Genomic DNA, 14,245 nt, shown 5'->3' with positions numbered 1-14,245 from the left:
CGTAATGTAAATTGTTTCTTTCTAAAGTCACCTCTTTAGTATGGGATTAGCCCTTGCATTAGCGGCCTAGAGCCAGATTAGGTTTTAAACAAAATGTATTAGGAGTGCAGATCGCCTCCTCTCAAATTGGTATTTTAGAGGCCATGTAATTAACCTTTTCTCACTTAATAGGCCTCAGTAGGTTGGGTATTTTACCCCTGTGTTTATGTCCTTAGAGGACAACTTGAAGGTGGAGTTTGGTGTGGCCTTTGATTGGCTTAAACTTTGAGAGCGGATCGCTCTTTTGAAATTTGGTTCTGAGTGACTCGAGGAGGCTTTACTGTGTAATTTTGGAGCAAGTGCTCCTGGGCATGAATGGGGTTTTCTGCCCCTCTGTTAAAACTTGTTTTGGGGTAAAGTTGGGCTAGTTGCCCAAGAATTGTGAGTTCGGGGCTCGAAGCCCAAATCCTGTAAATACTGTAATTGTACTTTTGTTGCTTTGCTACTCTGTACCTGCCATGCTTGTTATTTCTTGATTTTGCAAAGAAAATATAACCTGGTTAAATTTTAAATTAACTTTAATTTCGTAGCCTGAGACCTGTTCACCCCCGCACCTTCTTTCACCTCTGCTAATCCACCAAACCACGGTAACAAGTGGTAGCAGAGCGTGGTTGAATGGGTCTCAATTTAGCCCCTTTTGACGGCTAAACATTGCTTTGATTCGAATTCTAACAATTTTCTCAGTTGCTGGAATTTTTAATTTTTCCTTTCTCAAAATTGTTCTGTCATCATGCCCGGCCCTCGCGATGTTCTCCATCTTAACTATTTGCGCAAGGAGGAGTTGATCTATGAATTGACTATTAGAAATGTGCAATCTGGAGGCACGGTTGCGGTAGATACAAATAAGCTTAGAGAGTCCCTTGATTTGCCCATTTCCATCCCCACCTTGGGAGAGAAAGAAATTGACGACTCTCTTTCCACGATCACTGACAATACTACTGAGCTAGCATCTGTAGTTAGTTTTTTTTGAAGAAAATGATCCTTCGCCTAATCAAATTAAGCGTGTGCAAGCCAGGCTATTTCATTTTTCAAATAGAGTTAACGATCTGTTGTCTCTAAAGTTGAATGACGTTCAGAGGAAGGAAGCTAGTATGGTTCTTGAAAATCTTTCTGAATTATCTAGTAAGGTTACCCAATTGTTAACTGGGGAAGTTCCTCCCAAAATCGATCAACCCACCATGGTGAATGTAGGTAGCGAGGAAGAGCCTCCTAAGGGAGATGTCAATAGGAAAACCGTTGCAGCTCAAACAACCTCTGCCCCATTGGACGAGGAGTCTGAACGCCGTAACTCATTGAATAATGTACGTTCTGAATTAACGTCTTTGCCACTTGAACCTTTACCTACTATGTCACCTGGGTTCAGCAGCTTGCCTCATCCATTGGCAATGTTGCTCAGAGGTATCTCGAAGTTTTCTGTTAACACTACCAGTGAAGTTATTTCTTTCTTAAGGTTTTTAGTTGAATTTCAGGATCATGCCCTTGTTTTTTCTCTTTCTCCATGTCAGATTTTGAAATCATCTATCCCTATGCAATTGGTATTCTCTCAGACAAAATAGTAAGAGCCATTGCCGAGCAATCATCTATTGAAGACTTCCACGCCCACTTGCTAGCTAACTTCATCCCGGCTAGGGCCAGGTCCTCCCTTATTCAGAAGTACTATTATCGTGTACAGCGCTTGGATGAAAACTTGGCAGACTTCATCCAAGATATTAAATTCTATACTAGGGTGTTTGCTCTTCACTTCCCTGAAGATCAGATTGTACAGGCTATTGTAGAAGGCATTTCACCATCCTATAGGTCATATTTGTGTTTCGCGGCGTGCCCGCAAACTTTCTCTGAACTTGAAGCATTGGCCGTCTCAGCGGAAGGAGTTAGATACGCCGATTCCTTGCGTGTCGCGAAAGAACCCCCTCCTTCTTTTAGTAATACTCGGCCTCCACCTCGCCGACCAGTCACACCTCGTAAATGTTATGCTTGCGGGTCGCCTGACCATCTTCAGAACAAGTGTCCATTGATCAAATCTAGTAGGGCAAATAATGGAGCTGGCTCATCACAAGGCTGTTTTAAATGTGGGGCTTTCTCACATATCGCCAAGAATTGCCCAAATTCAAATAGCACCCCCTCCTGCTCAACTTCTGGTGCAACTTCCACCCATGTCAATAATAATAAGTGACTAGCGGCTTTGGCTGAGTCGATTAATCCATCTTCCCGAGGCTCAGCCCCTGGTAAACAGGTCGAAAATTCAGGGAAAATTCAGTCCTCAAATTCATCTTTTGAATGCCCCAAAGAATGTCTTAGGATTGCGGCGGATATCCCCGCACCTGTGCCTTTTCTTAAAATTGAGCTAAATAATGAACCTGTAACTGCTCTATTAGATTCAGGCAGTGTTTGTTCTATTATTTCGGCTGAATGGTATTCAAAATTGAAATCTGTTTGTAAACTACCTGACTATGGCTCATCTCCTGTTCAATATGTTTCGGCTAATTCATCTCCATTAGAAATTCTAGGTTCTGTAAATGTCAAAATCCGCATTTTTAAATTTACATGGAAAATTAAATTGTTTAACACTTGTCTTGCCCCATTATATTGGGAGCTGACTTGATTTCTCACACTGGTCTTGTGCTCGATCTTCAGAGTAGGTCGTGCACTTTCAAATTTGCGTCTAATTGTAAAATTCCATTATTGAAATGTAATTCTGCATCATGTTCATCTATTTCGCCTACCCAGGATGAGATGTTGTTAGACCTTAGGCATCTACCTGAGGAGCAGGCTGATAGTATTCGTAAGCTGTCAGTCGTTTCCAGAAGTGTTCTTGGATACTCTTGGTGTTACTGACCTTATTGAATACAAAATTGAGGTCACGGATTCGATTCCTGTCCGTTTTCCACCATATAGGCTATCTCCACCTAAAATGAAGGCTCTGAAAGAAATCATCGATCAGATGTTGAAGGATGGTATTATTAGGCCCTCTAAGTCGGCGTATTCTTCGCCTATTTTTCTAGTCCCGAAACCCCAAGGTGGCTTCAGGCCTGTCATTGATTATAGGGCTCTCAATCGGAAGGTGGTGTTACAATCTGTGCCCCTTCCCGACCTTCATTCTTGCTTTTCATGGTTTCGTAAGGCCAAGTTCTTTACTATCTTGGACCTGAATCAGGCCTACAATCAAATTCCCCTAGCCGAAGAGTCTAAACACCTTACAGCGTTTGCCACGGATTGGAATTTGTATGAATACAACCGCGTGCCTTTCGGGCTCCCCACGGGAGCAGCTGTACTCACTAGACTGCTAGATAGGGTCTTCTCCGACATCAAATTTGAGTACTTGTATCACTACCTGGATGATGTCGTCATATTTTCGGAGACCTTTGAAGAACATCTAGATCATCTGCGAGAAGTTCTCAATCGCCTTCGCAAGGCGGGGTTAACTGTCAAGTTGTCCAAGGTTGCCTTTGCTAAGCCCTCTATGTCATTTCTAGGGCATATTGTGTCACCTGATGGTGTTGCAGTCGATCATTCTAGAACACAGGCCATCCGTGATTTTAAACCTCCCAAGGACATCAAAGGTATCGCCAGATTCATTGGTATGGTGAATTTCTTCAGGAAGTTTATTCCTAACTTCGCTAATAGAGCGGCGCCCTTAAACCTTCTTCGTAGGAAAGGCATCAAATTTGAGTGGGGACCTTCTCAACAAGCTGCTTTTGAAGATCTTAAATTAGCTCTCTGTAATGCCCCTGTCCTTGCTATGCCTGATTTCTCAAAGAAATTCATCGTCCAAACCGACGCGTCGTCGGCGGCGGTAGCTGCAGTCCTTCTTCAAGAGACTGAACTAGGGAGGCGACCCATCGCCTATGCATCTAGGACTCTATCGGCTCAAGAAGCCAAGTATTCTATCTATGAGCTCGAAGGGTTGGCAGTCTTATTTGCCTTAGAAAAGTTCCGTCTCTATCTGGAACATGTCAAATTCGACCTGGAGACAGATAATCAAGCCTTAAGCTGGGTCTTAGGTAGGCCGCGTCGTACTGGTCGTATAGCCCGTTGGGCCATCCGTATTTCTGCCTTCCAATTCGATGTCAGGCATATCAGAGGTACCGAAAATGTTGTTGCTGATGGACTCAGCCGTATGTTTTCCAACGACGTTGAGAACCATGAACCGGTCGACAGTTCGTCATCTCCCGAGTCGATACTATCTGATGTTAATGCCATCTTAACAGATACTCCCATGCTCTTTAGGGATATCGAGAAATACCAACGTGAAGATCCGACGCTAGCTCCGATAATGGAAACCCTTTCTTCTGGGGAACATGTCGTCCCTTATGTACTGAGGAATGGTGTTTTATGTTGCCCTTCGAGGCATGATAAGATGATGAAAGTCGTTGTTCCAGCTGTTCTTGTACCTATGATCTTCAAGTACTATCATGAGACCCCATTGGGGGGGCATCTTGGAATCTTTAAAACTCGTGAAAAGATTCGTGAAAGGTTCATCTGGAAGGGTATGGACGGTGAAATCCGTGAACTAGTAAAGGCTTGTAAATCCTGTTTGCTTAGTAAACCAACCATGTCCACCAAGGTAGGCCTTTTGTCTTCTCATTAAGCGTCGCGCCCCATGGAACGCCTGTATATTGATTATGTAGGACCCTTCCCCCAGTCAAAGGGAAATGCCAACAAGTTCATCTTTGTATGCGTAGATGGTTTTACAAGATTTTCCTGGTTATTTCCGACTAAGCTGGCTACCGCTCAGTCCACCATTACTTGTCTAAATTCTATCTTTGCTTCTTTTGGTCCGTGTCAATATATCGTGTCTGATAATGCTAAGGCTTTCACATCAAATCTTTTTCGTAAATTCTGTTTTGACCTGTCCATCTCTCATGTGACGACTTCTGCTTATTACCCTCAACCATCTCTGGCTGAACGGGTTAATTCGTAATCTCAGGTCCGCGCTTATTGCCTATCATCATGAAGATCATTCTAGGTGGGACACGTCCCTGCATTGGTTAGCTTTTGCTTTGAATTCGGCGGTTCATGAATCTCACAAGTTTACTCCAGCTTCTTTGATGTTCAAGTTTGTTCCCAATACGCCGCTCTCTAACCTCTGGTCTCTGAGTGACATTCTACCTGAGACAATAGACCCAGACAACATTAAAGATCTTTGGAAGAAGGCTAAAGCCAACCTTAAGGTGTCTCATGAAAAGGTTAGGGAAAGATATGATCGTGGACGGAGACCCACCCATTTGAAGGTAGGTGACCAGGTGATGGTCAAGAATTTTGTTCCCGCGGGCAAGCTTGCCCCCAGATTTCATGGGCCGTGTATCATTCTCGATTTCCTTACGCCGGTTACGTTGTTATTAAGCAATCCAGCCACCGAGAGGATATTTAGGGTTCACCTGTCACTGGTGAAACCGGTGTAATTTCTGTGTTAACTTGCTTCATATAATTTTGAAAGAAATAGGAAGGTTATATTTTTTTTTCTGAGTGGTTTCACTTTTAAGGCCTTCTGCCCTTGGAATCTGTTTCCTTTGTGTGTAATTATTTATTGTAAACCTTCCCCGCACTGTTAAACTGCCATCCTGTCCTTGCCATGGCCATTACCACGCTCCCGTCTCCTGCTCCACAACACACAGTGGCTTATAAATGCCATGAATATCTGCACGCCGCTGGCCCCTCAACCTCTCCACAAAGCCTGTGCCCTCAAAAAAGATGATGGTCCAACAAAATTCTGCCGCCGAGCTTTAATGTTTCAGTGCCCCCGCAGCAGCGCGGCGCCATACCGCTCCTGAGGCAGGGTACGGGCCCGCCCTTCCCCAGTGAGGCCAACTTGTGTACAGCGAGCCGGAGTCGTCCTCCCGGCCAAGGCTGATGTGCGGCGCACAACCTGTAACTGGCCCGCGACCTGCATGTTCGCCGCGGGCGCGGCGTGCTTCTACTCCACGGCTCCTCTCATAGTGCGGGCGAGCGGTATCTCAGGGTACTTGAGGGGTCCGAGCGGCCTCCTCTGGACTCAAGCAGCGGCGGCTGGTCTGGCCGTCAAAGTCATCAGCAACTGATATACTTAATCAGTTACATGGACATTTAATCATTTAATCTCAACAGTTACTACAATTTTGAATTCAACTGCAATATTTGGTGGACTTAGAAAATTTTTCTTCACTTTCAAGTATTTAAAGTTTTTCCTTCTGAATTCAACTTCTACAAACATAAAGACATTACATCAGCAATAACTATAAAGAATTTTGAAACTGGATCAAACCAAATTTAGTAATTTTTATAAATGCTTCTGCAATTAATCTCCATATCAACATCATAACTTGGACCTTGTTTTCAAAGAAATCTTCTGTGTCACCCCTGGAGGGACTTTTGGGGTGGGGGGGGGGGAGGTCTGTACCGGGCGGTACACCTCCACGCCGCTAATTCAAACTTTGCGCCAGTTGAAACTCCTCTGGTGGAGGAAGTTTGAACTTTATCTAATGTATTAATTTTAAAGTTTCTCAGAAGATGTCACTACTTGGAAATTTTGAAGTTTCTGAACTGGGTCGTTTTCGACATAGTTTTGTTTTACCTGTAGTAAGAAGTGTGAACTTTCTCTTCTAGAGGACACTACTAAAGAACTCCAATAGTGCACCCTAGTGCGAAGTGAAAGAACTGTTTTTTTGGAGAAATTTTTATTTCAAAAGTTTGTTTCTTGTTAACACGTTCAGTACCTGCTTCTGAGTGGGACACTTGAATGCCTGGACCAGCCATTTTCATGCCTGGCCGTCTTGAAGCGCATCACTTAATACAATTTACAATTCCTCCTAAACTATAAATGTTAGAAAAATGATGCTTTGTGCTTACATCTAGCAAATATTTAGGATGTGATATCTGGTGTAACAGGTTTCAAAATACGTCTAATTTTATACAGCCTATCTGTATTTTCGGCATAATGATTGCTGTCACTGAATCGAAGAAATGAAAGTATGAAGGAAGCGTATTCGAAACATCGTTTTAGAAAATATCGGAGTATGAAAAACAGGGTATTCGGTCCAGTAAATTTTTATATCAGGATTTTGGACTAATCGGTTTCCACTATTGCATGATCGAATTCCTTGTGAAAGGCCGCGGCGCCGCACTTATCACTTGACCCGTGTATAGGTTGGTCTGCTCACACTCATACTGATAACATTCGTCATTCATGAAAATACTCACGTAACTCAAAATATCCTGCTTATTTTCTATTTGAACTTTTATAGCTGAATTCTCTGTAAATGGTGGACAATAACTAGGATGATATGTATCAGGCACTTCACTTTCCTCTATAGGCCTATCGGATTCGGGAATCGGCATTTCCTCGTCACTCTCACTTTCACTATCTGAGTCTGTTTCACGAATAAGTTCATTACCAGAATAATCGTTGTGAACAATGTCTAATAATTAATCTTCCGTAAGAAACTTTGTTTTATAAGCCATTATACTACACTCAGTAAGAACGACACGCACTGCATTGGAATCTCAAGTACTGACTTGACGCGCGCGGAAGTGCTGAGATATTCCCGCTAAAACAGCTAAGATAAACATGAGTCCACTCAACGTGAGGGTTATCTCAAAAACGTCAACCAACTTCCTGCTACAACAAGTAACGCTGACTAAGGTGTAAGAGTGCATAGATGACGAATATAAACAGCATTGCTTCGCGCGGAACATTAAACGTCTTACGCCGTCCACGGCCCGCAGCACACGAGCAAGCTTAAACGTCTTACGCCGTCCACGGTCCTCAATGGGTTAAATTTCTTTCTGTTATTGTTTAAGTTGGCTGTATAACCCTTTCTTTCCCCTTGTTTTGAATTTAGCCAATCCCGAATTTCTTTAATTAATTTATAACCAATCAGGTGTATCTTCCCCAAAGGGGATATATTGCTTAACCCTAGCCAATAAAGTTTTTGTGGGAGGGTGTTCTTATTCCTCAAACGCCTCGAACTTTCCGCGAGAGTATATAAACTGCTGATTTTAGGGTCTCCGGGCCACTTCTGTACCATCTTTCAGTGTGTAAAGTACGTAGCAGGGGGCGGGAAGCGCCTCTTTCTTCGGGCAGCAGTTCAACAACAAGGTAATGGCCGTTTAATAACTTCTTTTCTTGCTAGCTCAGCAGTTTAACTCTCGGGGCGGGTCCGAAGCTTTTCCACCATGTAACTTTTCCCTAAAATGTAAAGACTCTTAGTATCTATTCTCTTTTAAGCTACATATTGGGATAGAGAGTGCTTAACCCTCTCAAGCTCCCACTCATATTGTTTTGAGGTGAACTTATTTTTCACAACCGATTCTTCCTTAACGTAATGTAAATTGTTTCTTTCTAAAGTCACCTCTTTAGTATGGGATTAGCCCTTGCATTAGCGGCCTAGAGCCAGATTAGGTTTTAAACAAAATGTATTAGGAGTGCAGATCGCCTCCTCTCAAATTGGTATTTTAGAGGCCATGTAATTAACCTTTTCTCACTTAATAGGCCTCAGTAGGTTGGGTATTTTACCCCTGTGTATATGTCCTTAGAGGACAACTTGAAGGTGGAGTTTGGTGTGGCCTTTGATTGGCTTAAACTTTGAGAGCGGATCGCTCTTTTGAAATTTGGTTCTGAGTGCCTCGAGGAGGCTTTACTGTGTAATTTTGGAGCAAGTGCTCCTGGGCATGAATGGGGTTTTCTGCCCCTCTGTTAAAACTTGTTTTGGGGTAAAGTTGGGCTAGTTGCCCAAGAATTGTGAGTTCGGGGCTCGAAGCCCAAATCCTGTAAATACTGTAATTGTACTTTTGTTGCTTTGCTACTCTGTACCTGCCATGCTTGTTATTTCTTGATTTTGCAAAGAAAATATAACCTGGTTAAATTTTAAATTAACTTTAATTTCGTAGCCTGAGACCTGTTCACCCCCGCACCTTCTTTCACCTCTGCTAATCCACCAAACCACGGTAACAATTATTATTACAAGTCTTTATGTGTAAATTAATTTCCTGTATTTTATGCTAGATACCTTAGTAATTTTTCTTGTTCTCTTCTTCTTATTCTAACCTTTTTTTATTTTATTTTTTTTTATTACAGAGACCATGATTTCTATTCCCTTTAAACTGAAAGTCTACTAAAATTTGTCTTGAAAAGCAGAACTTTCCATTCTACAAAAATAAATACCAACTGAATGAAGTAGAGATTATCGGCCTAATGATTGGTGCTCGTGGCACAATACCTGCCTTGTTCATAGAATTCTGGAAGAATTTCAACCTGCCTATGAACAGCACCATACGTGGATCTGTACATATCCTGAAATCTCACCTGTTCGGACCTCCATAATTTAAAAAATCCATATCACCGCTATATTTCTATGTGATAAAACATTCTCCATCCTGAAATGCTTTACTTTCTTCATTGTGGCAACCTGTAATTGCGGGAATTCATTGATTCGTTCACTACATATATATATTTATTTCTGAAATATCTGCTGGAATGTCAATATTCTCATACTCTTTTCTAAGATAAATGATTACATCTGAATTTAAGAGGCTTTGTTCTTTGATGTTTTTTACTTCCATAATGCATATTTGGACTTATTTGCTTCTATTAAGATGTTGCATTGCTTTGCGAATTTTGAATAATAATCCAGTTTGTGAAGTCGTAAGACACACAAGGTATCCCATTATGGTTTCTTAGTAATTTTAAGAATGTACATATTCATTGTAAGATTACTTCAGCATTTACAGTAAACATCAATTCCAAGCAATGAAAAATAACAGCATGCAGGCCTTTGATCCAAGGAGTCCCTGGTTCGATAATTTTAAAATTCATCTCGCTTGGGCATTAGGGGCTTGTGCTGTCTTCAACATTAGATTTCATCGTAGGTAGGGCTTCCTCGTCACAGACATGGAGGGTGCCCGTTGGCATTAACACGAAAGAACTTCACCTGGCCATTCACCATCGTCTCTGCCATCATCATCATCATCATCATCATAGCTTTCTTACCTGAGCATCAATTCATTATACTGTACATTATAGTGTAGATGGAATTTTGTTGTGATTGTCAACTGTGAAAACAAGTTATGGGTATTGCTGAAGATTATTAAATATAACAAGATACAAAATGCAAATACAAAATGCAAGTATAGAATATTCAAGAAAATATCATTCCATTTTATTTGTGCTGTTCTTAGTTATATTAAAACAATATGCTAATACGTGTTACTTGTGTAATTGTTAACTTAGTAACATACAGTATGTAAATTACTCAACATTTCCACTTGTACGTTTTAGCATTTGCCAATCATTAATGCATTTCTCTTTTTTTCTTCCCGTAGGGTCTCTGTCTGACGCTGCTTCTCCTTGCCATCTTCAAGAAAGCTCTCCCTGCATTGCCAATATCCATTACTTTTGGGTTGATCTTCTACTTCGCTACTCGAGAGATTGTTAAACCTTTTGCAGATACTCTTGCCAGTGAGCAAGTATTTATTTGATAGATAACTGTTCTCAACCACAGTATTATATGATAATATGTAAATCACAGAATTTCTGTGATTATTGATATGGATTCTGAAGTATTCTGGTTTATATTCAACTTCTTTTGCTTGTTAATAAAAAGGAGAGTAGAAGGTGAGATTGTTTTGGATACTAACTAATACTTCTCTTATTATTATCATCCAGGCTTTAATCTGACAACTCACGTGTGCAGTCTGTTGATGAGCAGGATCACAGCTCTTCCTCTTGTCCATTACTAGCTTCACTTATAGTAATGCTAGCCCACTTCACACTGCCAGATTGTCTCGCATAGTGTTTATCCATTTTCCTCCTTGTTCATATTTTAAAACAAGTACTGATGAAGAATTACTGTATCAACCTGAATTTGGCTGTTTTTTACATTAAAATATACTATTAAAAATCATAGTCGTCTTATATGCACTGCCTAATATTTAAAGACTCCTTTTTGTGAAGGTATATTTGTATTATTCCTCAACTGTGCTGGCTTGTGCAGTGAAAATTGCAATGCAAATCAGAGCTGAACTCAAGGTCATGAAATTTCTTAAGCTTTGGCATTTCCCCCCCCCCCCCCCCCATTTTTAGCTTGTGGTCTATTGTTGTTTGGTTTGGAATTAATTGTGTTAATGCATTCACTTTTCCAATCTTTGTGCATCTTGTGGAATGAATGTATTTGTCACTACTGTTAAATAAAGAGGAGGAAGGTTGTAACATAAACTTTAAATTACAGGTTTTACACAAAGCAAAATGTATGAATAATATACAGACTGCGAAAAAGTTTGGTGTTTCCGAGTGTAAATTATGATGTTTGTGGAAAGATGAAGAAAACTTAATGAATCTCAGCACATCAAAGGAAGTATTCAGAGGGCGAAGGACAGGGAAGTTTAACTGAATTGATAGACTTGTTATTGGATTCACGCAGGAGAAACGAAGCAGGTATTATTCAATTTGTTGCAAAGTTATTGGAATGTATTGCAAAGTTATTGGAATATGGACAATGGAAGTGGTACATAAGTTGAGAGTTCTGGTGAGGCTACAGCTAGATAGATGCTTTTAAATGTACATAATTTTTGTCTGTTCTAATAATGCAAGAAATATGCACTAAATGGTGTGAAATATAACACGGCTAGAGGCCACAGAAGTTATTGTACAATATCGAATTATAAAGCCGTTCCCAAAGTCACAACCCAGATGAATGGATCGCACCACATAATCTTTCGATTAAAGGAAGCAACTGTTAGGAGCTACACATAAGTTAAAATGGGCAGTCCTGTCTAAAATCACTTGTCAGTATGATTGCCTAAAGATGCGGAAGAAAAAATGACAATCTTCTAAAATTGTCAAATAATCTCACCTCGATGCAGTTATGAGAAGCAGTACAGAGCTTGATAAAATGTGACAGCGAGTCTGCTTATTCCCCTCACTGTCAGCCGTATACGTACTAGTCATTTAGTTGAACATTGAAGTGTTAAAATGTACTGGTAAAACACAACTGGCCCACGAAATACTTTCTAAATAAACAGTAACTTAAGCTGGTAGAACATTCTCTACAGCACTTAATCTTTAATCAATTCTGTCAGGTTAACTGCACATAATGGTATAACATGATTTTTATGACCAATTGCAGTCCCAAGAATTAACCCAATGTAGGTCACAGCGCAATATATTGCATCTCACGGGAAGTGCTTCTGCAGCTATGACTCAATATATTGTGTGTCAATCTTCCAAGTGTCATACCTTTGCTTCTCTAAGTCTTTGAGCAACGATTCATAAACATATGCTGTCTGCCATCTTTTGGCTCCGTTATTGAAGCTTTTGCTTGTTCATATCCTCACAGGATGTTCTGTAAGCTTAGTTTTTGTATGTGAATGTGTACGACTTTTGGGAATCAATTGCTAGCTGACGAACATGGCTGCTCACAGTCGTGCTGAAGTAATATGAGATAGTGTTCAAAATTTTGACGAATGTTGTGAGGATTCTGATTCTTCCTATACGGATGAAGTAATTTGACGACTTCCCTCCTGAAAATATCATAATCGACAGTGAAGGAATAAGTGATGGTGACTAAGAATAATTACATCCACCATCTGCAAAAAGGCGCAAAACTTGTATCGTGCACAGTTTGTGGAAAATAATTATCCGGCAACTCCTCTCTCATCCTGAGTACAAAACCAGACTTATGTAATTGTGAAAGGACCACATTGATTTTTAGGAATTATGCTGATTGTCGTACACAAACATACCATAGAAGTATAAGAATACCACTCTACTGATCCATTCATCCAAACTCCTATACTTTCTCAGCTCATGCTCTGTAATCATTATAAATTAATTGTACAGTTCTTTCATTTCATTTCAGTTCCCTACCACAAAATGACAAAATCAGCCCACAAAGAGGACTAAAGAACCACTTATATTAGTGCAAAGACTGTACCTAACAACATCTGTGTCTACTGCCACATTTTGTGAAATACCACGCAAAAAACATTATTAATAATCAAAGTTTTGTGATTTTTCACTTTTTCATGTATGACTTGGCCATTTAAAAAATATAATGTATTATGTGCCTCTACATTAATTTATGATGGAGTTTATTGAAGAGCATGCAAAAAAAATTAAATTGTGGAGTATGTCAGCTCTTCAAAAACCCAACCCTCTAAGGGTTAACCCAACTTACAAACTGTTTATATGCTATGAATCTCCATATTTTAGGAACAGGGATTTTCTGGGTTGCCATGCTTCTTTTTTTAGAATTGTTTGCTTTTTTTTCTTTTGAGCAAAGTTTTGTTGTGTTTTATTAACCTCTTCAGTGACACGCCTGAAAAATTCTCGGGCACCGTTTGCTCATTTAGCTACAGTATTTATTTTGCGATCACCCAATAATTTCTTGGATATTGAAATCTCTGTGGAAAATGTTTTTCAGCGTTCTCAACAGATGGCAGGAGGGATTCCAGTTTCATTCATGAAATCTTTGGCCTTAATATCTCTTATCTCCTCTCCTTTACGTACACTCTCTTACCAGCTGACGAAGTAAACAGAAATGGCAATTGCCAGGAAAGAGATAATTTTTTAAAAATAAAATAAGGGACCACATCAAAGATGAATCTCTAAGTGATATTAATATTCCTGCTAGTAGTGATAATGATTAAAATAATCGTTTGGATGATAATCTTGTTGGTATTTCTAGTGAAATTGGAGAAGATATTATGCTGGAAGTAATGGTGATGGTAGGAGATGTAGAACATAACTTTGTATGGGAAAAAAAGTTGGCCTGAAAATATGGAACAGTCTAAACTACAGTAGTTCCATTCACTGGAAATCCTAGTGTGAGGGTTGAATTATTACTAGAGGTCAGTTTGAGTGACTGTTTCGAATTATTTCTAACTGATATGATGTAAGATTGGTAGTGATTGAAACCAATTCTTATGCTAAAAAAATGCCTTCAAAAACTTGCAAATAAAATTCTGCATAGAAAGGCACGATTTAGGAAAGAAATCAACTCTTGTGAAATTCGGCAGTTTATTGCATCAGTTTTGTTCATGGGAATAATTCAAAAGCTGGAGATAAATATGCATTGGTTACAAGACAGTACTCACAAAATACCGATAAAATACCAAAAGAAAGGTTCTAACAACCATTGAAGATTATATGAATGTGTTAGCTTCATTTTTCCTTAATAACTGCCATTAATTCCTTGTTTCCTACAAATACAGTAGAACCTCAGTTATACGTTTC

General features: G+C 40.0%; 1 protein-coding gene across 1 annotated transcript in view; it reads left to right on the top strand.

Annotated features, from left to right (window-relative positions):
* Nucleotides 1–10,916, top strand: part of Psn (presenilin) — a 179,264-nt gene extending 168,348 nt beyond the window's left edge. Inside the window, exon 10 of the mRNA XM_067137878.2 lies at nt 10,336–10,916. Coding sequence (XP_066993979.1) covers nt 10,336–10,491 — 156 coding nt within the window. The 3' untranslated portion in view covers nt 10,492–10,916. The remainder of the gene's footprint in view (nt 1–10,335) is intronic.
* Nucleotides 10,917–14,245: the final 3,329 nt, after the last annotated feature.

Source organism: Anabrus simplex, chromosome 1 (genome assembly GCF_040414725.1).
Source record: "Anabrus simplex isolate iqAnaSimp1 chromosome 1, ASM4041472v1, whole genome shotgun sequence".
Lineage (NCBI taxonomy): Eukaryota > Metazoa > Arthropoda > Insecta > Orthoptera > Tettigoniidae > Anabrus > Anabrus simplex.
Note: the sequence above shows the minus strand (reverse complement) of the source record. Positions and strands in the feature narration are given on the sequence as shown.